Raw genomic sequence first — 24,294 nt, 5'->3', positions numbered from 1 at the left:
GCCATGCATAGCCATATGCACCATACGTGATGAGGCCAGGCCAAACATCCATCCATTATCGCCAATAATGCTTCGTCTTTTAGTGATGTGGTCGAAAGCGCCGATCGAATAATATAGATACCAGCAGGTTGAGTTGAAAAACAAGGAGGCACTAGCTAGCTAGTTACTACTGTAGCAGCTAATAAGAGGTAACAGTGTTCCGTTGTCCAGTCCATGGTCCATGCAACTACTCCTTTTTCACTTCCATGGATCACATCATTTTGCAAAGGAAATAAAGCAATGCTGGGTGTCTGCGTCTCTGCATGATACGTCCTCCTCTCCATCTGCAACTTGAGCGACAAAGCTAGCACACTAACTTTGATAAATCGCGCCGTCATCTCATCAAGTCGTCGCACTCCATCTATCGTGGCTGTCTTCGCCTTCAATTTGTTGGCTTTATTGAAAGGCCATCTCGTCGCGATTTTTTCTCGGAAAACAATCCTTAAGATATTGTCCGGTATATTGTGTTTGAGGACCGGACCCAATTCAACACATATCATTTTATTTCTATTTTTCTCACAGATGACTTCTTTCCGTGAGCTAGTCCTCAGTTTTTAGGACTCCTAGGTGAAGTAATATTGAGGCTGTACGATACCATTTTATCGTGTATTTGTACCGAGTACATACACATATACATAAGACAAAAAAGAAAAAGAAAAAAAAGAGCTAGCGGGCCTACTGTCCTTTTGGCCAGCCTGGCCATTTTCCTTTTTTGCCTCTCCGGGCCAGAGCCGGCCCAGCCACCTTCTCCTTTCCCGGCTCGAGTCGGCCCAAACTCCCCTCTCTCCTTATCCTCTCCTTCTTCTTCGCTTAGCCAGGCGCAGGGCCACCCCCATCTCCTTCTTCCTAGGCGCCGCCGCCACCCCCCTTTCCCTTTCCACCGAGCTGCCCTCTCCTCTCCCTGGGCCCGCCGCCACCAGCCCCGCCTCTCCCCTGGCCCAAGAGCGCCGCACCACCTGCGCCGCCACCCGCTGGCCCCTCTCCTGCTCACGCCCCAAATCAAGGTAGCCCTAGGGGGCGCCGCCACCTCCTCTGCGCGTAGCACACCCCCCTTTCCCCTCTCCTCTGGCCGGTAGTTCGCCGCCGCGTACGTCCGTGCTTATCACTTCCCCGTTCCTATCTCTTCCCCCAAATCCGTGCCCTCGATCGGATTCCTTCTTATCTCCTCTCGAGGGAACCACGTGCCACCGATATAAAGCAGGGAGGGGGTGCCCAGGAGGAGGGGAGTTTTTGGGCGAGGACAGGCGGGAGCTCTACCACATTGCGCCGCCGCCTTTCGCCACTATCGGTCGACGCCCTTGCTCTTGCTGTGCGCCGCCTTCTCCTCCCTCTGCCAGTGGCCGAGCCGTCCTGTGCCAAGGAAGAAGGGCCGAGCCCTTGCTGCGCCTACACGTGCTGCCCCGCGGCGCACCAAGCCATGCCACCGAGCTTTCTATCGCCGTCCTCGAGGTGAATCATTGCTGCCGATGGGGATGTTGGACGACCCGAACTTTGTCACCGCCTTTGTTTTTCGTGGTGAGTCCCGGCTGTGATTCTCCCCTGTCCCCTTTCTTCTCGGTCGTGCATGTGGTTGCCGATCATCGTGCCATGCATATACTGCTGTTTTGGCTCGTGCATGTCCCCGATCGTCGCGCCGTGGTGCTATTGCTGCCCATGTTTATGCTTGCCGTGTGCCGCCAATGATGAAGAAGCCTGAGGTCACCCCGTTGCTGTCCTCCTGCTCGCTGCCGGCCAGTGATGCTAAAACTAAGGTCGGCTGCCGCGTTCTCTCTGTCTGTGATGTGTCATGCCGCTGATGCTGCCTCTCTACGATGACAGGCCGTTGTGCCGTGCATATGCTAGTGTCTTGCTCACGTTTGTCCTCGGCCTTCGCGTCGGCGTGCTCTTGCTCCATGTACTTGCGGTTGTGCCATTGAGGCCAGCCGGTGCCGCACCATGCTCCGTTCAATCCCTGGCCATGGCAAATTCGGCGAGCCTCTGACAGTATCGGTGCCGGGCCGTGGATCTCGTGATGTTGCTAGCCCGGCCATGCTATTATCTCTCTGTCTGTGTGTGCCATCATACCGCCACGTGCCGTTGTGTCTCACTCGTGGATCGGCCGCTATAACTCGTTTCTGTACACACCGCGGTGCCTCGCTTATGACCAGGCTGCTATGGTTTCATTCTACTTATGTTTGGTTACCGTTCTGTGCATTTGGTTATGTTGGTTTACCTCATCGAGGCACTGTTGCTTCTGTGATTAGTGCCACGTTGGTTTACCTCCTGGGTGGTGTGGACATCTGTTAGCTCAGATTATAGGGAGGGCGGCTGGTTATTAATAAAATGGATCCTGCCCCTTCTGTGGTGGCTTGAGATGTTATTTGCAGCTGTTGGGATGAGCTTGATTATATACTTCCTGCGCCTATATCATTTTGTTGGTTATGATATCATCGTGCTGATGCCCAGTGGCTTGATGCCCTTGGCATTGTCTTTCCAATATGGATGAGAGCTCTCTAGTAGCTTGGTGTTGGTGTTCTTGTCACTTACAGCTTGGTGGCTTGCTGATGCCTACCCTAATGTTGCCTAATGAGATGTATTGCCTTTGTGGCTCAATGGTGATTACCCGGACCTTTGTGTGTTTTTTCCTCTGTGGCATAATGCCTGTGTGACTGTTCGATGAGGTTAGTTGCAGAATACAATGCCATTGCGGCAGGAGCCTGCCTGGCCCACAAGTGATCACCTCGCCTTTGTGGCACGTCGCCTGTTGCCTTTAGTCGGCTGATGAGGACAAATCCGAGGCCCGAAGAGTGAGTTAGTGAGTCAAGCACGACGTCGGAGCTCCTGGTTGTGGCCATACCGCCGCTTCCGGTAGAAGCTACACGTCATGCCGTGCTCCTAGCTCACCTATTCGTAGAACATACACAATTCTGAGGCCTACGTGGCCGATGATGATCCGGGATACATAAACAGTCCAGAAAGCTCATGTTAGATTGTTATCCCGTTGTCTACCGCTTTTTGATTTCTAATGCTTATTTTGCTTGGTTTTTGTTGTGTGTGACTACAACCTTGCAGATTCGAAGATGATCTCAATACAACGACCGCCAGTGCAGCTCAATCGGAGGTAGCCTGAGGACGGACGTAATTAACCGGAGAGCTTTACGAAGCCCCGAGAACCAAGATAAAGCAATCGTCAGATCATAAATATAGTCAGATAGCGTGTGTTGTGGAGTAAAACTTTATAATCGAAATATGTACTTTACGAATTCAATATAAATAAATAAAATTTACAATTTCATTACATTGTCTCATATCTCTTGTATACTCTATATACTGACACACTCGTAAATATTTCATACACAATTTCAAATACACAATTCTGCGAAACAGAGGCAACCTACTTACTACATTTAAGCACAATGGATCGATGTAACTATATATGTATAATATACTCGTCACATCACAATTCACAACTTTAGTACAACAGTCCCTTTTCTTACCTGCAATGCAATGCGACGCGAAGAGAGAGAAAGAAAAAAAGGCTAGCATAGCTAGAGAGAATCTTCTATCCTACGTTTTTGTTTCCTTTTCGTAAAGTAATGCGGTGCAAAATGTTACTGTCAAATAATCGCCATGCACGGCGCATACAGGTTCAAATACTCCTAGTTAACACTCAGTAAATTAATTCAGCTGCTTAACCTTTTCCCCTGAACACGGGCGGATGCATGCATGGCATGGCCACATATCGCGCGCGCATGCTGCCACAGATCCATGACGTACGTGCTGCTCACTCATTACACACAGCAAGAGCAAGAGCAAAACAGAGCTGACGTGTGGTCCCTTGCTGCATGGCATCGCATCATCCAGGCAGTAGTAGGTCCAAGAGAAAACAAAAGTAGCAGCAGAGCAGAGTCCATGCCACTATGCTTGAAGTGCCAGCACAGCCATCTATGATCTATCCCGTGACGACCGCTTATTAGAGCAAGATTGACCATTAAAGTAGAATAAATAGTTATTTTAATAAATTTATTCCTGGTAAAATTGATAATCTCCTCCTATTTAGATTAATCAACGTATCTTAAAACTCAAATAGACGCAAAAAATAAAGAGAAATTTTAACCAGAGAAAATCGAGACAACACGACTCTACAAATGGTACATAAACTATAGGTTCCATTTAAGATCAACTCATATGTCTTAGCACTCGAAAGATCACAATTTACAAAGAAACAAAAAAAAGATGAACACCGAGCAACGAAACTCTCTAAATTGATTATCTAAAGGCAAGGTAATTCAATACTCTATCACATAAACGTGTGTATACGAATTTTATACCTCTAGCAATAAGAATAATGACATCACAAAGTGCTGAAATTTTTTTAAAAAAACCAAAATAAAAATCAAAACCGAAAAATTTGTAAACTTGTAAGGAAACCAATAGAGAGAAACTAGAATGAGAAGAATTCAAACATATGAAAAAACATGAACTTCATTACTCAAAGAGATCAGCTCTATTTTGGACAGATTACAAAGATTTATCTCTCAAAACTCTCACCTATTACATAGGCTAAACACTTATTATTCTCTTTTCTAAAAGTCTACTTCCAAGCTCTCAAATAGATGGCATAAAATGGCTCAAGTTATCTTATAGTACACCTCCTACCTACCACCGAGGGTATTTTGATCTATTTTTTCCTTCATTCATCGAATGTCTGCGACATCTTCACGACTTAGCTTCACTTTGACGCAAGCTTCACGATGGTACCACGTACTCCTCTAGTCCTCCCATGGTTTTAAAGCCAAATCGCGAAACTGTTTGCACGCTTCTCAAAGCGTGACTCACCGCCTTGCTTACATCTTAAATAAGCGCTTCGATGTCGACGCGTGTACTTCATCATACGATTCTGACTACCAAAAAGTCTCTCTCGCTCTCGATCCCTCGGGCCACCTTGTCACTTGCATCGGCATCCCCTTCGCTTGATTTTATCAACAAACCGTCTCTATCCGTCTTTCATACTTTGTTTGATCTCCACGTGTTCAGCTAAAATCACCATTGACTCCGTCCGACCTCCTTAATTGTCCGACACCAAAAACTCCATTTAGCCCCAATCATCCCACTGTCAACCGTCAAATTGCATCCATCACCTGCACACCATAAGACAAGCAAACACATATCTCTAACTTTAATTTCAATTAATCCATAATCAATATGCTCTAATAAAATCTCAAATCAATTCAAATAGCATCAAAACTCATATAAAACCAAAAATCAAACAAAATAAATATCAATATCAATCACTTATTATAAATAAACTAAGATATATTTTGCCTTGAATTCCACTTTTGTCTCGACTCTCTGAGTGAAAGAGGCCGGTCAGGTCAGGTCACACCATCGACATTGCCACAGCGGGTACACAACTGCCTGCCTGCTCGCCAGATGAGAAGGGAATGGATGGATCAGACGGCAGAGCAGGAGCAGCTTGGACAATAAATAGGCAAGGCAGGCAGGCACCTCCATCCCGCCGCTCATACATCCATCTGCTCTGCACTGACTGACAGCTTAAGCACAAGGCGGGCGGCTCAGCTGCTATGGCAATAGGCGCCTTCGTGGAAGGCCCCGCCGGCGCCGGCTACAACGGCCGGGTCACGTCCTTCGTCGTCCTCTCCTGCATCGTCGCCGGCAGCGGCGGCATCCTTTTCGGCTATGACCTCGGCATCTCAGGTACCTACCAACAGTAGAATGCGAGCGAGCTTCAGTTCCTGCCTCTCCTTGTTCCTTCCAGCTAGAGCTAGCATCATTGTCTCTTGCTATTAGCAAGATATACGATGCATCGGCTGCATGCAGAGGAAGAAATTAACACGGTTAGGTTAGGCCACAAATTAAGCAACAAACCATTTATAAGCTGCTGCTGCTGCTGCGCTCGATGGGGGCTCCGGCCAGTACTACTATTGACTGTATGATGAATGGGCCTCGACATTTACTTGTGCATGCGGGGCTAGCTTTACTTCAACTCGCCTACCAACCTAGTATTAATTTGATCATCAATTCATACATCCATGGAACATATCTATATGGATGCAACCGACACTTTATGATGCTCAACTGTACTACTGCTGTTTTCCTGAATGAAAATGAACCTGACGACTACCTCTGATCCCAAATATAAGTTGTTTGCCTTCAGTCAAATCTTTTCAGCTTTGACCATTAATAACTAAAAAAACATATGGTTGATGCTACTAGAATTATCATGAAATTAAAATACCATTCATAATACATAACTCTATTTATTTGAAATAATATACTTTTATAGATATTATTAATCAAAGTGTCATATTGAAGACCCTATTGATGTCATAATGCTTACCAACTGCTTTGTACTCCATCAAAAGAGCCATATTATTATGGGCCAAGAAATACGGTGCAAAAAAGCATGTACGATAATTCATCAACTTGCTAATAATGTACCCCAAAAATTCACTAGGATACCACAAACAGAAAATAAGGAGATAGATTCATGCCGACCGGTGCTTTGGTCAGTTGGTTCATGCAACATGCATGGGCCATAGATTATACTGGTGAAAGTAATTGAGCAAGAGTTGAGATTCTATATATTACTGTCAGGGGGGGTCACCTCGATGGAGTCGTTCCTCAACAAGTTCTTCCCGGACGTGTACCACCAGATGAAAGGGGACAAGAACGTCAGCAACTACTGCCGCTTCGACAGCGAGCTCCTTACAGTCTTCACCTCCTCCCTCTACGTCGCTGGCCTCGTCGCCACCCTCTTCGCCTCATCCGTCACCGGGAGGTTCGGCCGCCGCGCATCCATACTCATCGGAGGCACTGTCTTCATCGCCGGCTCAGTCTTCGGCGGGGCAGCCGTCAACATATACATGCTCCTCCTCAACAGGATCCTCCTCGGCATAGGACTCGGCTTTACCAACCAGGTAAGATACATATATCCTGCAATTTTTCACAATGTACGTACTCAAGACTACTCATTCTCATCCTATCGCATGCAATGCAAATATGCAATGCATCCTGTGATATATACAATTCACACGACCGACAGGACACAGACATTAATAATAGATAACGATAGTTTGGTATGCATGCATAAATTTTTCTGTAATCCAACTAGCAGCGGAGTGGTATATTCCTACCCAATCACAAATCTCTTTCTGTGCCAGACAAGCATACTCCACATACAACTTCGACACAAAACAAGAGGTTGCAGACTGCAGGGGTCCCAGACAGAGCATCCATCCGTCCTTTGTTGACAAGTCATCCGAGTAATTTTTCTAAGTCGACGCTACCACACAGTGTTAGTACACGCCCAAAATTAGAGTGTGAAATTCATTTTCTGAAGTAACAGCTGTGCCTTTCTTACCTAACCACTCCAAGCTAGCCACAGCCAAATTGCTAGGTCCTCTTCTGTCCTTGTCAAAATCGGCAAGTGGCGCAAATATACTGTCTGGAGAGTACCCATATGTGGTCCCTTTATTACCTGAAGGAAAAAAGAAAAGTTCCATTTGGAGAATTTCAAGTGTTCATAATCGAAGTCAATTGAGCAGTCTTCTTCATGTGCATCACTAGCATTGAAAACTCAGTCCACTAAGTCAAGGTTCAACACTTCTTGTGGCCAAAATGAATTAATGCATTGTTCGGTACATAAAAAATGTCCCCCCCCCCCCCCCTAAAAAAATGGAATGCACAAAATATTTCTGTATTAAATTTGGCTCTTCAGTTATTACATGTACAGTGAAGCCTTTAGTAACAAACTAGACCAGGGTCTGAACGTGCTATAGTTGTATCTTATATGCCTAAATCAAAAGCCAGAACAGACAAAGGAGAATATGAAAATCACTAAATAGATTGAGCTTTCAAAAAGATTCACTAAATAGTTACTCCATGCACAATGGTTTTTGAAAAAAGAAATAAAATACGCCCTTGAAACTTTATGTCATCTAACCTTTTCCAGATTCGTATTCTAGAAGGGATATTCTTGTGCTTTCAGAAAGCATATTTGTTCAGGATGATATATCACACTAGGAAATAAATACTGAGCATTAACCTGATACGGCAAAATACCCTTTTGCAGTCAATTCCACTGTACCTATCAGAAATGGCACCACCACAGTACCGTGGTGCCATCAGCAATGGCTTTGAGCTCTGCATCAGCATTGGAATCCTCATTGCAAACCTCATCAACTACGGCGTTGAGAAAATTGCAGACGGATGGGGCTGGAGAATATCTCTATCCCTGGCTGCTGTCCCTGCTGCGTTCCTTACTATTGGCGCAATCTTCCTGCCTGAGACGCCCAGCTTCATAATCCAACGTGACGGCAACATTGATGAGGCAAAGATCCTGCTCCAGAGGCTACGTGGCACAACTAGAATTCAGAAAGAGCTTGCTGATTTGGTCTCTGCTAGTAATGTCTCGAGGACAATCCGACACCCATTCCGGAACATTTTCAAGAGGAAGTACAGGCCGCAACTTGTCATAGCACTGTTGGTTCCTTTCTTTAACCAGGTCACCGGAATTAATGTGATCAATTTCTATGCACCAGTCATGTTCCGGACCATCGGGCTCAAGGAGAGTGCATCCCTCATGTCAGCGGTCGTCACACGCATCTGTGCAACAGTAGCTAACATTGTAGCAATGATTTTAGTTGACAAGTTTGGACGTAGGAAGCTCTTTCTAGTGGGTGGCGTTCAGATGATCTTGTCACAGATCACAGTTGGAGCAGTCCTAGCTGCAAAGTTCAAGGACCATGGAGGAATGGAAAAGGAGTATGCATATTTAGTCTTGATCATCATGTGTGTGTTTGTTGCAGGCTTTGCATGGTCTTGGGGACCTCTGACCTATTTGGTCCCGACAGAGATTTGCCCACTGGAGATCAGGTCAGCAGGGCAGAGTATTGTGATTGCTGTGATCTTCTTGGTGACATTTGTGATTGGCCAGACCTTCCTTGCAATGTTATGTCATCTAAAGTTCGGAACATTCTTCCTCTTTGGTGGATGGGTGTGTGTGATGACATTCTTTGTATACTTCTTCCTGCCAGAGACGAAGCAACTGCCAATGGAGCAAATGGAGCAGGTCTGGAGGAGGCATTGGTTTTGGAAAAGGATTGTAAGGGAGGAAGAGGAAGAGAGAGAGGCAGGAAGCATAGCCTTGCCCAGCACATAGCGACTTTCTTTTGAAGGTCAGGCATATTTGGTGAAACCTGCAGAAATGACAAACCATTTTGATTAGTAAATCTGCATGTATAATCAAGGTATATAGCCACAGAATTGTATCCTAACTAGTGACTGCATTAGTCTCCTAATTTGATGCTTCTGGCATTCTGTAACCTATAAATGGACTTTCAGAATAATAACAAACGTAATAAAGAACTTTGCAGCTTCACGAATAGCATGAGTCTTTGAGAGTTCTGCATATGCTACAAGACAAGCTGGCACATGCACATCAAATCAGCTTTCGAATGCTTTTCTTTTCCAAAACGAGCTTATGGCTGCTTTTCAAAATATAAAGCTCTATATATGGGTTTGGAATAATCTCTTCACTGTATGTAGGAGAAGTGCAAAGATAAAGCAAAAAATATGGACAGCTAATAGACCTACAGGCGTGTCATGGAACAGCACTAGGGCCGGCAGTCTGCCATCCAGCCTTGCAGCTAAATAGCAAGCTTGTTTTCATTGTTCTGTTTTCAAACTATTTATTATATTTTACAGAGAAACACCACTTATGGTTCTTTATATTTTACATGAAGGCTACTATGAACCATAAGTGGTGTTTCTCTGTAAATAACAAGTCCTCTTTTCATTAGAGCCTACGACATGTAAATAACAAGTCCTCTTTTCATTGTTCTGTTTTCAAACTATTTATTATATTTTTCTATCCTCCCATGGACTAGTAGAACAACACAAATAATATATAGAACATTGTTATGTGAACCTTTTTTTAGATAATGGAAGAATATCCCGGCCTTATGCTTGAGAGCATGTGGCCAATAATAATTACAGAGTTTCAACACTCACACTGTCACATCACATATCGCGATGGTAGGATAACTTCAACCAATAAAAACCAACATAGTTTAGATGATAGATTTTTTTTAATCGCAAATCCTATTGCTAAACCTCCCTCTATGGTTGACGAAGATTTCCATCACACATGGTATGTGAACCAATGGAACAATGTAGATAGACTAGTGGAACATCGTCTCTAATATAATGGAACATGGAATCTGTATTAATGGAACACCACAGTTGAACAAATGGAACTAACACTAAATATGTGGAACAATGAGCATGAGCTAATGGAACAATTGTATTTGATTTTTAGAAGGAAGAATACTTTTTCCTTTTTAAACTAGAAGGGAGAATATTGAATTTTTTTAAGGAAGACTATTGAATGTAGTAGATGGGAAGGAGGTGCCAAACCAAATGGGTTAATCTCTACTACTTAAAATTTCTACTTCTCTATCTCTACTAGTGATTCTTGCATTCAGTCCTACCGCACCTTCCATCTCTTTTCCTCTGACAGCTGGGCCCGGGGCTCCGCGTGCCCTCCCTCTGCTCTCTCCCCCACACCCTCCCTCGTGCCCTCCTTCACAGGCAAATCCCCACTCATCCTCTTCCGCCGCCGCCTCCTAAACCCTAGCCCTAGAACTCTGGCCAAGCGCCCGCGGCCGCCAGAGGTCGTCGGGGTGCTAGATCTGCCCCTTCTCACACCCGCGGTCTCCGCCGATCGAAGCTTCCGGCGATGTTCCCATGCCGCCCCTGGCACCGCCGCGCCTTCTCGTCGTCGTCGCACGGCCGGTTTCCGCGCGGCCGCAGCCCATGTCACTGCGCGTGGTGCGGTGCATGGCGAAGGAGCGGCGGATGCGGATGGTAACGAAGCAGATCCAGCGGGAGCTCGCCGAGATGCTCACCCGCGACCCCATCCTGCAGCACGCCGTGCTCCCCGAGGCCGCGCTCGGTGCTGACCGGTACCTCTCCTCCCTTACCACCATCGCCGCCGCCTCACCGAGGTGCCCGCCGCCGCACGCTGTTCCGCAGCATGGCCTCCGTTGCCGCAGCCGGCGGTTCGGCGCCAGCTTCATCACCCGCCCCGGAGACGAGCAGCCGTGGATTGGGCGCCGCCGCCCCATTGCAGCAGGAGGTCCGCGCTGGCTCCTTCCCTTCGCTTGTTGCTTGGTTCAAGCGTGCTATTAGCTGCCCGTTGGTTGCACTTTTGTCGCTAACCGATCTGATTGGCTTGGTGCCCGCAGGTCTTGCACGCTTGTTACACCAAGGTGTCTCCCTCGGCCAAAGTGGACAACCCTAAGCTCGTGGCGTGGTCCGACTCCGTGGCTGACCTGCTCGATCTGGATCACAACGAGTGAGCCTCAAATCCTTGTTATTACACTTCTCATTACTAGCTGCTCGTGTACGAGTAGATATCCTACACAAGTTGTAATAAATCAGGAGACGGCCGCAGAGAGGTCTGTATCTGAGTTTTCCAGACGCAGTTAAAGAAAATCGCCAACCAATAAGAACACTTGCATTTTGCTCTGACACAGAGTTGCATTTTGTTATGACACATCCTTTGCAGCGAATTTCTTCAGCTCTGTTGTTCTCGTGTCCTACTGGAGGAGAGCCCTGGCTAATTAACACGCTGAATCCCCCCCCCCCCCCCCCAACCCATTTGTTAGCACTTCAGATCTCACCTGTAGTCAATGCTTTGTTGAAGTGATTACTGATTAGCGTCCCTACGCTCTTCATCTGTTCCAAAAGCTAAATTCCAGGAATCGTAAGGAAGAATGGTTACTTGTGGATTTGTGGCTACACACAAATCTTGTTGTCAGTTTGCTTTAAAAAAAATTAGCTGTTCACTTCAGGAGAGCAATTAAGTACATCTCATTGTTGAAAGGTAACCAGTTGAGTTCAAACTAACAAAAAAAAAAGGTAGGAGATGTACGTATGAAAAGAAATTACAAATACATCTAAGGTACTGTGAATTTATTGGAATCGTGTCTATTAGATAACTAAGGAGCTGACAGGACCCCATGTGATACCAAAAAATCATTTTTAGAAAGAAAAAGGTCCGTAATTAGACCTTTTAGCATACGAAAAGATTTGTTGTCTGATTTACCAAACATGTTTTTGACTAGAGTCTACCACCAAAAGATCCATATCAGTCCTCCACATCAACCAAAGGCCCCTGATTTCCCTTGAGCTGGAAATATGAAACAATCGTTGATAGGAAACGAGTTAATCAACTGAGATTTAGAAATTCAAACCTTTCTTGTTTCAGAAATGAAAGATACATGCGCATTAGTAGAAGAGATAAGGCAGGCGATATGCTGCATAGTTGAACTGCGAAGGCTACCGCCCGGGCCTCGGCAGTTCTAGCTCAATAGACTCATGACGCCCTCGGCACCTTAGAGGTCGGTGCCAAAGCTTGTTGAGATGTGCATTAAGCTGGAGATAGGGGTGGAGCATCACCTTGAGCACAATGTTTGCCATTACCACCACCTAGACCGTGATATGCTCCATGGGTCCGGTGATCATTTCCTTGATCTACAACACCATATGCCTATGTAGAAACCCGCGTAGGAGCAGAGCCATCAAAGCCAATACCAGTAAGGGGAGACTGATCCCAGCCAGAACGCTTAGGACAAGGCCGTTCACGATCACCCTCGCTTCTGCCCCTCTACGGGGAGCTGCGACCGAAAAGAGCTACGGGAGAGGGGGATGGGGAAAGCCGCCGACAGAGACCTGATCCTGGGTGGTGACAAAGTATCATAGATCCATCACTCGACGAGATCCTGCCCGAAGTTTGTAACTTGAAGTGGCGTAGTTGGGGGGGGGGCACACGGAGTCGCAGACAGATTGAGATTTGCCGGAGGCATACTCAACATGGTGAGGATTTTCCTGGGGAGGACACCAGGGACATGATGAGTTAGAGTTGGAATGATGCGGTGAAGTGAGCCGCTGTAGCACAAGTCCCAGCAAGTGATTTCCATGGTCGTCGATCGGAGATGGGTGAGGAACAGTTGAGGGGGAAAGGCCAGAGTGATTATGAACACTCTGAACTTTGGGGTCCTCATATGGATGTTGGACTGAGGATAAGTCTTTGAGTGGACTCAAATGCTTCTCAGCTCTCTGTTCTGCACTTTGCAATTGGTCTTCATGTGATGGATGAAAAAGTTGAATGTTGGAGCATGATATGTGCACCAAGTGATTGCCTCTCCCTTCTTTCGGAGCTGAGTCTTTTACTGGTTGGTCTTGAATTTTTGCTTTTATTTTCTGCTCAGCACCTATCTTGTAACTGATCATTTCATCTTCTTTATTTCTGTCCGTCTCCTTTATGTGTGCAATGTTATCTTGTAGCTGATCTTGATGAATCCCTTGTTGTTGAATGATTCCATGATTCCTCTGCTGCACTTGCATTGTTCCTTGCTTTTTCTGCATGACAGAATTAATTTGTTGTGTTACTTGTGCTGCTGCTTGTGCTAAGCCTTGGAGTCTCTGTGATCTATTGTCTTGATGAGTATCAGAACTTTCTTGATCTAAAGAAAAGTGCTTTTGGAATCTTTACAACAAGGCATTAGTAGACTAAAGTTCTGGTGCCCTTTTTTCCTCGAGAGGTATGTCAGCCACTCTGGTCATCCAAGTACCAAAAATCACAGAAGGCAAAGGTTCTTCTTCTAGACCCTCTATCTGTTGTTTGAGCAGCATCTCATTTCTTGTTGGACAGTCCTTAACATTGTGAAATAGAGTTGCACATAAATTACAATTTTTTGTGATTTTTCATAATGCACATATACCGTTAATATCTCGCCCGATGGTAGCTTCAGCAAGACTTTGTCAGTGGCTTTGTCATTCACTTTTATCTTAGCTCTAACAGTAATGCTTTCTTCATCTCTGAAAAGCATAGCTTCAGTTATAGGATCCAAAGCTGAGGGTTGACCAATTTCTTTCAACATATGATCAAGCAGCTCCATGGTTCTGAGGGAGGCTGGGACACCATATAGCTTAACAGTGACATGCAAAGTATCAAACTTATATGCTGACATTGATTTTCTGATATCAATCCACTCCATTAACAGAGTTTCTCTACGTACATTCCATGGCTGCCAGGCCCATACAAAGAGCATGCTTCGCTGGTCCCTAAAATGTGGCATGAAAAGATTTGACTTTACCTGGGAAATATCATAGTAACAGTTTCTCCATGCTCGGGCAAGATCCGCTCTAACCTCTTGCAAAGGAATCGTTCGGGCCAGACCAAGAGGGTCTGCAACTTTAAGTAGCAAATTGAACCCCGTCTCCTTTGCTGTGACTTGCTTGAGAGGAGCTTCTATGAGCTGCAGTTGACAAGGAGTAGAATGGTTCATAGCTGTGAAGGAGGATGAAAGGTCTAGTATTGTATTTCGGCGAGCGGATTGAGGAGCTGTCGCTGATGGTGGAGTGATTGTGAGTGGGATTGGAGGAGGACTAGGGAGAGGAGGTGGTGGATTGGAGCGAAGTCTGGGTGAAGGTGCTTCAAATCCATCATCAGCGCTATCCATGCTGGGCGCTGAGATGTTCGCGAGGGGACAAAAAGGAAGAGGATTAACTCATATGAGGGTGGTAGGAGTGACGGAGAGGCAGGTTCTTGGAGAAAACACACTGAATCTGGGTGGGATTGAAGGTGAGGAGGATAGCGGAGCTACCAAGGGGAGATGAGAGAGGAGGGACCGGCATGCACCTAACATTAGTGCAGAGGTCGAATAGTTGGATTTGCATCCCTATATATAAGTCGGTACTCGAACTAAAAAATTCGATACCTATATTCTAGATTACAAAATTACATTACTTGCAATATCACCGTGACACGTATAATCATAGACCACTAGGACATGCAAAAAAGGGTAGAGCTTGAAAAGGACTAATGGGCCAGTCTAACAAATCAACTTTCTTTAAATCTTAAAAGACAATAGTTGACTTACAATTTAATTATTTGTAATAGTAGAAACAAACAAGAATTTATAGTAGAGTTTAATTTTGCAGAGAGGGGTCGCCCTCACAAAAGCTTCTTTTCTGGAAACAAAGTGTTCCAACACTACAAAATCCCCTGAATGAAACATGGTTGAAAGAGTTTTTTTTGAGATGGGGTACAAGACGCACACAACACACTCACACCTAACGCACGTACACGCGTGCACGTCCTAAGCATACATGTGTTATATAATCCTTGAGACAACGCGCACGTGTGTGCGTACTCCTAAACTAATTGGGAACAACCCAGATGCGAGCACTCACGCGTGAGCCGAGGCTTGAACGCGGGTGGCATGGGCGCGCACCTGGCGCCGTGCCAACCGAACTAGCGCTCGTTCGCACATGGTTATGTTACGAACAGACATCCTCTTCAGATAAGCATGTGATTAATTAACCATCTAATTGGTAGTTAATAAATGGAAAGACACCCTTTGGGAGGCAACCAAACTGCCAAACGGACACTTAGCCATTCATTCACTGTGTATATATATATGTAAATAACATCTATCAATAAAGACATCTTTTTCATTCTCTCAATCTACTGTTACTTTGCAACTCTACTCAAAACAGGTTGAAAGAGTGATGCAAGGGTTTTATCACTTAACATTAAAAACACCTGGAACAATATTTTAGGATGGTTATCTTGCCATGCAAAATTTGAGCTAAGACTAGATAGACTTAATGATCCAGGCTAGGTTTGGCACCGGGATCCTAGCCCGGCCCAAGCAATGCTCATGTACCATGTCTATCCAAACCGTGCCCATGGACAGCCCAGCCCCAGTCCGCAGCAAAGAGAACCTATGCCTCAAGATTCGTGCGCGATCATTTGGCCCACCTGATCACGCGATTGCCTTACCTTCCCGTCTCACGCGTTGACGCCTCAATTCTCTCCTACCCCTCGCCGCTTCGATTCCCAAGCCCCATTCCCCAAATCGCCCATAAAACCCTAGCCCCCTGCCATGGCTGCCTACCCCACCGGCTCCTCCTCTGCCCCCAACGCCTCCGCCGCGGCGGCTGTTGAGGCCACCGACAGGCCGATTTTTCGTGTGGTCTCGAAGCGCCTTCGCGCGCTGCGGAAGAAGTACAACCGCATCCTGCAGATAGAGGAGTCGCTCGCAGCCGGCAAGACGCTCAACCACGAGCAGGAGGAGGTGCTCCGATCCAAGCCCGTCATCACCGCGTCGATCGACGAGCTCGAGCGCCTTCGCGCCCCTCTCGTCGAGGTTTGTCTTCTCGTCCCTTCCCCGCGCCTGTCGCCGCCGCTTCTTCCTCATCCTCCGACGGCTCGGATTCATCCATCCAGGACCTCATCTCGCTCATCTACTTCGGCTCCCTCTTCGACGTGAAACTGCAGAGCGAGTTCGTCGCCACCATGGTCGCGCGCACCCACGAGCGGAGCTGCTGCATCACTTATGACTACGTCACGGATGACGCAGCGGACCTGCTCGTGGAGACCGACCTTGACGCGATCTCTACTCTCGCGGTCCTCCGCCTCGCGTCCTGCTGCCGTGGTGGGCGTCTCCCATCGAGACGCTCTCCAGGCGTGTGCTCATCACGCCCGTCTTTGGCTCCGCCGCGCTGATGAGCCCATCTACCCTAACTCTGGCATAACATGTGAGGATTGCTATAGGGTTTGCACTGTGATTTGATTTGGGGTTGTATGTTTTTGATATGCCTTTTATCTGTATTTCCTTTTGGCTGTAGATGCTAGGGTGAGGGCTAAGCTCGACAGGATCATGGCGTCGGACTACTATACAGCACAGTCGGAGATGAGGGCAACAGTGGATGTGGCTGCTGCAATGGGGAGCTATGGAGTTGGAGGTGTCCAGGCGCAGGAGAGCATGGTTGTGTCGCATGAGGCACCGGCTATTGAGGAGATCATGGCTGTTGAAGGACACAAGGTGAAATCATATTTGTTATTTTGCTTTCATTAACTTTTGGTTGACATTCCCAAATGATTGTTGTTCTTTACCTTGACGTGGATTGATGATTGATCTACTGTACAATGTCATTATTACTGTTGGTTGCTGCTTGTAGGTTATATGAGTGTTCATGCTTTAGATTAATGATTTGTTGATTATTGTAGATAATTTAGACTATTAGGTAACTCTATGTGGGGTTTAGATAATCAAAATATTACAGGTAGAGTTGTATATCTCTCTATGTACTGTTTTGAAAGTACTATAATTGTTATGCCGATAGGAATGCATTGAAAAAAAATTGTTTATTAATCTTTTGTATGGAAAGGAACCTAGAAGATTGTTTATGATCTATCAATTTTTTTTAAGTTCCGTCAGTTGTTTGCATGTCACTGACTCAGTAGTCTATCTACCATTATGAGTATAGTGTTGTATATACTAGTGCAAATTTTTTTATTGTGTTTGGATTATTGTAAAGCGATATATTTTTGAAATGGAGTAATTGATATGTTCTATTCTTAGAGAGTTTTCAGTGATATGTTCCATGGTGACACATGTATTATAATGTTATTTTAATAGGTTGAGGTAATGCATTCGATTTCAAAAGTATAATTATTTGTTAACTTGAGCTTGCTTATATATTTTTTAGTTTGTGATTCTTGAATGGTTTATTAGGTTCTTGATTTTTTCCTTGTTTGGTTGAACCTAAAATATTGTCAATTCAGTATTATGGATATCTCTTGTTTAGAAAATTTGATCTGTAGTGGTTTGTGTAATTTATGCTTGGTATGTCAGTACTATGGATACATCTTTGATAAACCTATTTATGTTTGAGCCGTACATTCATCTCAGAAGATTAGGTGTTTACTTGTAGTTTAGTTGTATTTTGTTGCGCGCTTTCTCTGGTTAGATCTATAGGATAGTTCACTTGTTTTAAGGTTGTCATAACACTCGAGTTATAAAACTGCAGTTGTAAGCCCTTGATGTTAATGTTATTTTGTTCTCATTACATGTGGAAGACTAATACTTTTTACATTATTTTGTCACGGGATAAAAACTCATTGGACTTGTTCTATCACAGTATTATTTTAAGATTTTCTTTGTTTTCCGGCTCCAAACACTTGTGATTTAGTGATCTTGTCAATTTTATAATTTAAACTTGATATGAGATAATATTTTTATAATCAATACACTCAAAAAACTACAACAACCAATTATTGTCAAAGTAATGATATTTTCTCAACAAAATATGTCATTTAAGCTCTAGGGCTCATCAGGAAATCCTTTTTTCTTATTCGATTGGATATTATGAAGTTAAGTTACAGTTTTTACGCAAATATCTGTATTTTGGATGTGTTCATATTTATGATAATGGAACTTCTCCTAAATTTGCTAATATTCATGTTCGTGCCCATAATTTATTTTGTGGCAATGAAATTGTATTAATTGGTGTGGGTATCTCCTCATATTGCTTAGCCATTGTCTTGGATTCACATGTCGGCATTAGTAAACTACTTAATGAAGACTGGAATTACACATTTCTTAGGTAAAATGGCTTCATACATTGGTTGCTGTGGAGTTCTACAATAAGATTTATCTTATTTTCTCTGTTTTGGTCAAACAATTAGAAAATCATGTGCCTCATATCCTCCTGTTTTCTCTATTTGTTTCATAATACGCATATGTAAGCAGTGCTAACTCCCCTCAGACATCCAGTTACCAAAAAAAAAAATATGTATGACACGCCCTTATCCTAAATACTTTTTTTCTTTCGACTAGTACTCTTATTTTCTCTGTTTTGGTCAAACAATTAGAAAATTATGTGCCTCATATCCTCCTGTTTTCTCTATTTGTTTCATAATACGCATATGTAAGCAGTGCTAACTCCCCTCAGATATCCAGTTACCCAAAAAAAATATGTATGACACGCCCTTATCCTAAATACTTTTTTTCTTTCGACTAGTACTAATATTTAACTGAGATAAAGAGAGGTTCATCTGGATATATGATGGTTTTACTTTTTTAATATTATACTTTACTTTATATTGGTCTTCTATGTCCTTGAGTTTAATTTTCAATTAAAGAAAGTAATCATGCACAGTCGCATCACCTCTTGCTGTAAGTATTATTTCATTAGTGTCATAACAATATTATGGCGCTAGTTGTAGGCAACTAGTCAAAATGTTATTGGTTTTCGAGAGAAAATATTAATATTAATAATTATTTTCTTTTAGGCTCTCTCACACCACCTTCAGTATTCTGTAGAAAAACTAGAGGAGTTTTTATTGGAATGTGTCACCAACTCAGATTATATCCTTCCAGCAAACATTCATCATATCGACTTATATGCGAAGTCATCTTTTGAGAGCCTCGCAGGAATTGCTAAAAATGGAGTAGCCTATTTTATTCTAAAGCTCTCTACTCTTCTAAATGGCAACATCAATCGTACGATGGGTGACAAATATAACTGAAGACACTGATTAGGTTCAATCACGAACGATAGTGAGAAGAGTTAGAGAATAATATTCAAATATCAAGATGCATCAGGATATAACAGAAATTATCGAATCTTGGAGCTAACTTTGAAAAATAGTTCACAGTAAGAAACTGTGTATCTTAATTGTAATCTCATACAATTGCATTTTGTCTTCTAGTTTTAATTATTTTTCATACAGGACTGAGCACTTTGTAAAATAAGTGGCTTCCTAGAAATGGAGCGTGACATAATGGAAGCGAAGAGAGTGAGTATTTCTGTAGTCTACTTTTGCTTAATTATTTAGTCCTCAGACATGTTAGCATTTCAATAATAGCTCCGATGATCATGGGGCATGAGCGGCGAAGGGGCTCCTAGTTACAACGGGTTGTAAAAGGGGTGCTGCGGCCTTTAACGTCGTATCCGAATCGGGTAGAAGAGGTTTATTGGCCTTCAGCATAATGTTCAGTTTTGTCGGAAGGGGTGCTGTGGCAAACAAAGCATCAATGCTGGTTGCTTGCGACCTTGGTGTGGATAGGGCTACAAGTGGCGAAGAGTGGTTGAGGGGTTACGGAGAGGTCGAGGAGCCATGTCAAGGGCTCATCGCCCACCACGTCATATGGGCAATGGTTGTGTCTATGTGGCGATCAAGTGTGAAGGGGGAGGGGATTGGGTTGAGGTTTTGAGCTCTTTGAGGAAAGCATAGTAGTTATTAAAGTTAATTCGACGACGGGGAGAGACATCCCCTCGCATGTCGACTAAGGTAGGGACCCACCGAATGCTGGAGGGGCTAGGAGTAGCCAGAAAACACACTGAAACTGCCTTCATTGGAACACCCTTTACTCAGCAAGGCGGGTACTCGACCATACGGCGCCCGGGTTCGAGCCTGGTCGGGTAGCACCTATTAGTTATTATATATCAAGTATTCTGGGTCCACATGCCAGCACCCTAGAGTGGGTAAATGAGTGAAGTGGGCACCTGTAAGCCTCTCCTTTGCTCATGACTGTCTGCTTATGGGTATATATCTGTCCATCCTAACCAAAGAATACAACCCACCACGCCTGTAAGTTTTTACCTGTAGCCATGTTAGTAATATATACCCATTGCCATCCCTAGTGCCTAGAGTTTTTTTAAAACTTTAAACTATTTATTGAATTTTCTCTATTTCACTAAGAGAAATCGTTAACTCTTTAAGTGATTTTTCATGATAGGATTTTACGCTTTTATATTTTTGTATATGTAAATTTCATAATTTGTTACATATAATTTATTTTATTCATAATTTGTAATTCTTTTTTATATCCTCTGAGGCTTCAGACTGTGAATATATGGTGAATGAATAACATGTCAAACAAGTGGAGCTTAAAGTAGTTGAAGATGAGCGTGATGATGAATTTAACATTATGAGTGCAGAAGTATCAAATTTTAACACGCGCTACTTCTGCACGCGGACCAGGCTTCCTCTATGCTGGCCCATGACCGTCGGGGTTCCCCAGCACGTCGGCGTTCGCCTCCCAAGGGCGCTGTCCGCCCTACAGGGTATGGCACAGGCTGCCGCGCCTTCACCAGCGAGCTCCGTCGGGTCAACTGGCCCACGAAGTTCAGACCAGAACTGCCGAAGAAGTACGACGGGTTCATCGACCCCGTCGAGTTCCTCCAGATCTACACCACCGTCCAAGCGGCGGGTGGCAGTGAAAAGGTGATGACTAATTATTTCCATGTAGCCTTGAGGGGCTCTGCCCGTTCTTGGCTTATGAACTTACCTCCAGGATCTATTAGTTCCTGGGATGATCTTTGCCACCAGTTTGTGGCTAACTTTCAGGGCACGTTCATGCGCCCCGGCCTGAAGTGCGACCTCTACGCCATAAACAGCAGGACGGGGAGACGCTGCAGCGCTTCAGCCAGGTCCGCAACACCATTCCACGGATAACCCCCCACGCCATCATCGTCGCATTCTGGCAGGGCATCCGCGATGAGCGGATGCTCGAAAAGCTAGGGACGCACGAGGTCGAGACCACCATGGAACTCTTCGCCTTGGCCGACAAGTGTGCAAATGCGGCGGAGGCTCGGGTGTGGCATGTCCCGCGCCCTGAGCAACCTGCTGCCGAGCAACCAGGTTCTTCCCGCTTTGACAGGCGAAAAAAGAAAAAGAGAAGAAGGCGCGATGCTGCCCCTGTCGTGCCGGCCGAGGGCCCTGACCGCTGGCCGGCGCGCCGGGCGGCCGCCGATAGAAGGCCCACGCCCACGAGGGCTCCAGCTCCCGCGAGGGCTACAGCTCCCGCAAGGGCTCCCGCTCCCGCGAGGGTGCCTGCTCCCGCAAGGCCCGAACCAGGAAAGTGGTGCGAGATCCACCAGACTGAGTGGCACGACCTCGCAGAGTGCCGTTCGGTCAGGGGCCTGGTCGAGCGACGCCAGAAGGAGCGCGAGGATCGCCGCAAGGGCGGCGACGACAGAGCCGCCCCCGAGAACCAAGAGCTCAGGTTCCAGGAGCCTACGCACACCGTCGCCTTCATCGACGGGGGCGCATACACGCCCTCCTCCTGCCGCTGCGTGAAGACCATGCTGCGCGAGGTGTGCTCAGCGACCTCGAGCACGGAGGCCGCAAGGCCCCTGAAGTGGTCGGACACCCCGATCATGTTCAGTCTAGCGGACCACCCCGCAAGTACTGCAGGCGTGGGGCGACTACCCCTGGTAGTGTCCGCCACCATCTGCAATGTAAAATTCAGCAGAGTGCTGATCGACGGGGGTGCAGGCCTAAACCTCCTCTCTCGGGAAGCCTTCGAGAAGCTGCAGGTGCCTTCCAGGCACCTAAAGTCGTCGCTCCCCTTCTACGGGGTGACACCGGGGCATACTCTACCCTTTGGGCAGGTCGAGCTGCCCGTAACATTCGGGAGCCAGGACAATTTCCAGACGGAGATCGTCATCTTCGATGCGGAAGTCCCTCTCCCCTACAACGTCATCCTCGGGCACTTGGCGCTCGCTCGGTACATGGTGGTCACGCACTACGCGTACCTCACGGTTAAGATGTCGGGTCCTGCAGGCCCCATCTCCATGCCCACCGAGACCGGCAGCGTCGTCTCCTGCGCCGAGCAGCTCTACTCGGCCTTGGTCTCCGCTCGGGCTGAGGTCAAAGGACACCTAGGGGGCCCGTGACCCTCTTCATCCAAACCCCGACTCATCGCCGATGCCTCCGTTCCTACGAAGGAGATCGTGGTGGGCGAAGACGCTTCCCAGGTCGTCCGAATCAGCGGTGACCTGGACAGCAAATAGAAAGCGCGCTCGTCGCCTTCCTCCGGGCTAACGTCGACGTGTTTGCATGGTAGCCTTCCGATATGCCCGGGATCCCTAGGGAGGTGATCGAGCACCACCTTGCTGTGCGCCCCGACGCACGGCCGGTGAGGTAGAAGGTCCGGCGGCGGGCGCTTGAGCGCCAGGAATTCATCTGGAAGCAAGTCAGCAAGCTCCTTGACGCCGGTTTCATTCGAGAGGTCCTCCACCCAGAGTGGCTGACAAACCCAGTCATCGTCCCGAAGGCCAACGGCAAGCTCCGCATGTGTGTCGACTACACCGACTTAAACAAGGCTGGTCCGAAAGATCCTTTTACTTTACCCTGCATAGATCAAATTGTAGATGCCACTGCGGGGTGCAATCTTTTATGTTTTTTAGATGCAAATTCGGGTTATCACCAAATCCGCATGGCCAGACAGGACGAGGAAAAAACTTCGTTTACCACTCCGGTGGGGACTTATTGTTATGTGTCAATGCCATTTGGTTTGCAGAACGCTGGGTCATCTTTCCAACGTGTTGTGCGCATTACCCTTGATTCGCAGGTTGGCCACAACATCGAGGCTTACATCGACGATCTTGTGTCTCAAGACCGCGCCACCTTGGTGGAAGATTTGGCCGAGACTTTCAATAGTCTCTGCACTACCCGCTTGAAGCTCAACCCCGAGAAGTGCGTCTTCGAGGTGCCCGCGGGCAAGCTCCTTGGTTTCTTGGTCTCTAGCTGAGGAATCGAGGCCAACCCAGAGAAGATCCGGGCCATCGAGTAGATGCGACCCCCGGCTAGACTCAAGGAAGTTCAACGTCTCGCTGGCTGCATGGCGGCCCTGGGGCGCTTCATCTCCAAGCTCGGGGAGTGAGGGCTCCCCCTCTTCAAACTTCTGAAGAATACCGGTCACTTTGACTGGACACCGGAGGCCGAGCTGGCCTTCCAGGACTTAAAGGAGTATCTCACCTCACCACCCATACTGGTGGCCCCCTTCGAGGGCGAGCCTCTACTGCTCTACGTCTCGGCCACTCCTCAGGTCACGAGCATGGTACTGGTGGTGGAGCGTGATGAGTGCTCGGGGCAAGGTGCTGGGTCCCAGCTCCCAGCCGCCTCCGAGCAGTCTCTAGTTCTTGGGGCTCCTCTCGAGTAGGGAGTCGAGCCCGAGCACCCGGCTCCTCCCGACCAGGGAGTCGAGCCCGCGCACTCGGCTCCTCTCGACCAGGGAGTCGATCCCGAGCACCCGGCTCCTCCCGACCACTACGCTGAGCTCGGGGGCTGTGACAAGCCCTCGGGCGAAGCCTCAGTCCGGGCCCACTGTGTACAGTGACTGGTGTACTTCGTCAGTGAAGTCCTCCGAGATGCCAAGACAAGGTATCCTCAAACCCAGAAGCTGCTCTATGCCGTGCTCGTCGCTTCCCGGAAGCTGCGCCACTACTTCCAGGCGCACAAGGTCTCGGTGGTTACTACGTATCCACTGGGGTCGATCCTCCGGAACCGAGAAGGCACTGGGCGCATCGTCAAGTGGGCAGTGGAGCTGGCGGAGTTCGATCTGCACTTCGTCAGCCGCTAGGTAATCAAGAGCCAGGCGCTGT

The 24,294-nt window shown here is 46.5% G+C and overlaps 2 protein-coding genes, 1 long non-coding RNA gene and 1 pseudogene across 5 annotated transcripts; 3 read left to right on the top strand and 1 right to left on the bottom strand.

Moving 5' to 3' along the window:
- Nucleotides 1-4,518: 4,518 nt before the first annotated feature.
- Nucleotides 4,519-8,267, bottom strand: LOC133911329 (uncharacterized). 2 transcript variants are annotated; one of them, XR_009908640.1, is made up of 5 exons: nt 8,129-8,267; nt 7,176-7,519; nt 6,647-6,975; nt 5,527-5,849; nt 4,519-5,440 (listed from the first exon to the last, which is right to left on the bottom strand). It is a non-coding gene; the product is annotated as an uncharacterized LOC133911329 (long non-coding RNA). The 2 variants fall into 2 exon arrangements; XR_009908639.1 differs by lacking the exon at nt 4,519-5,440 and having other exon boundaries at nt 5,710-5,849; nt 8,087-8,223.
- LOC133911328 (hexose carrier protein HEX6-like) lies at nt 5,600-9,427 on the top strand. The gene is made up of 3 exons (XM_062353523.1): nt 5,600-5,736; nt 6,637-6,959; nt 8,114-9,427. The coding sequence occupies exons 1-3, from the start codon at nt 5,604-5,606 to the stop codon at nt 9,200-9,202; spliced, it is 1,545 nt and encodes a 514-aa protein (XP_062209507.1). The 5' UTR covers nt 5,600-5,603; the 3' UTR covers nt 9,203-9,427.
- An 835-nt stretch (nt 9,428-10,262) lies between these two features.
- LOC133911327 (uncharacterized) lies at nt 10,263-17,067 on the top strand. 2 transcript variants are annotated; one of them, XR_009908638.1, is made up of 3 exons: nt 10,263-11,179; nt 11,289-11,398; nt 16,744-17,067. XR_009908638.1 is itself a non-coding variant. In XM_062353520.1 (2 exons), exons 1-2 carry the CDS (start codon nt 10,789-10,791, stop codon nt 11,342-11,344), a joined length of 447 nt encoding a protein of 148 aa, XP_062209504.1. In that variant the 5' UTR covers nt 10,264-10,788; the 3' UTR covers nt 11,345-11,597. The 2 variants fall into 2 exon arrangements, 1 of the variants encoding a protein (XP_062209504.1); XM_062353520.1 differs by lacking the exon at nt 16,744-17,067 and having other exon boundaries at nt 10,264-11,179; nt 11,289-11,597.
- LOC133911319 (uncharacterized) lies at nt 15,514-17,085 on the top strand (annotated as a pseudogene).
- Nucleotides 17,086-24,294: the final 7,209 nt, after the last annotated feature.

The sequence above is a fragment of the Phragmites australis genome, chromosome 3 (assembly GCF_958298935.1).
Source record: "Phragmites australis chromosome 3, lpPhrAust1.1, whole genome shotgun sequence".
NCBI classification, from domain to species: Eukaryota; Viridiplantae; Streptophyta; class Magnoliopsida; order Poales; family Poaceae; genus Phragmites; species Phragmites australis.
Note: the sequence above shows the minus strand (reverse complement) of the source record. Positions and strands in the feature narration are given on the sequence as shown.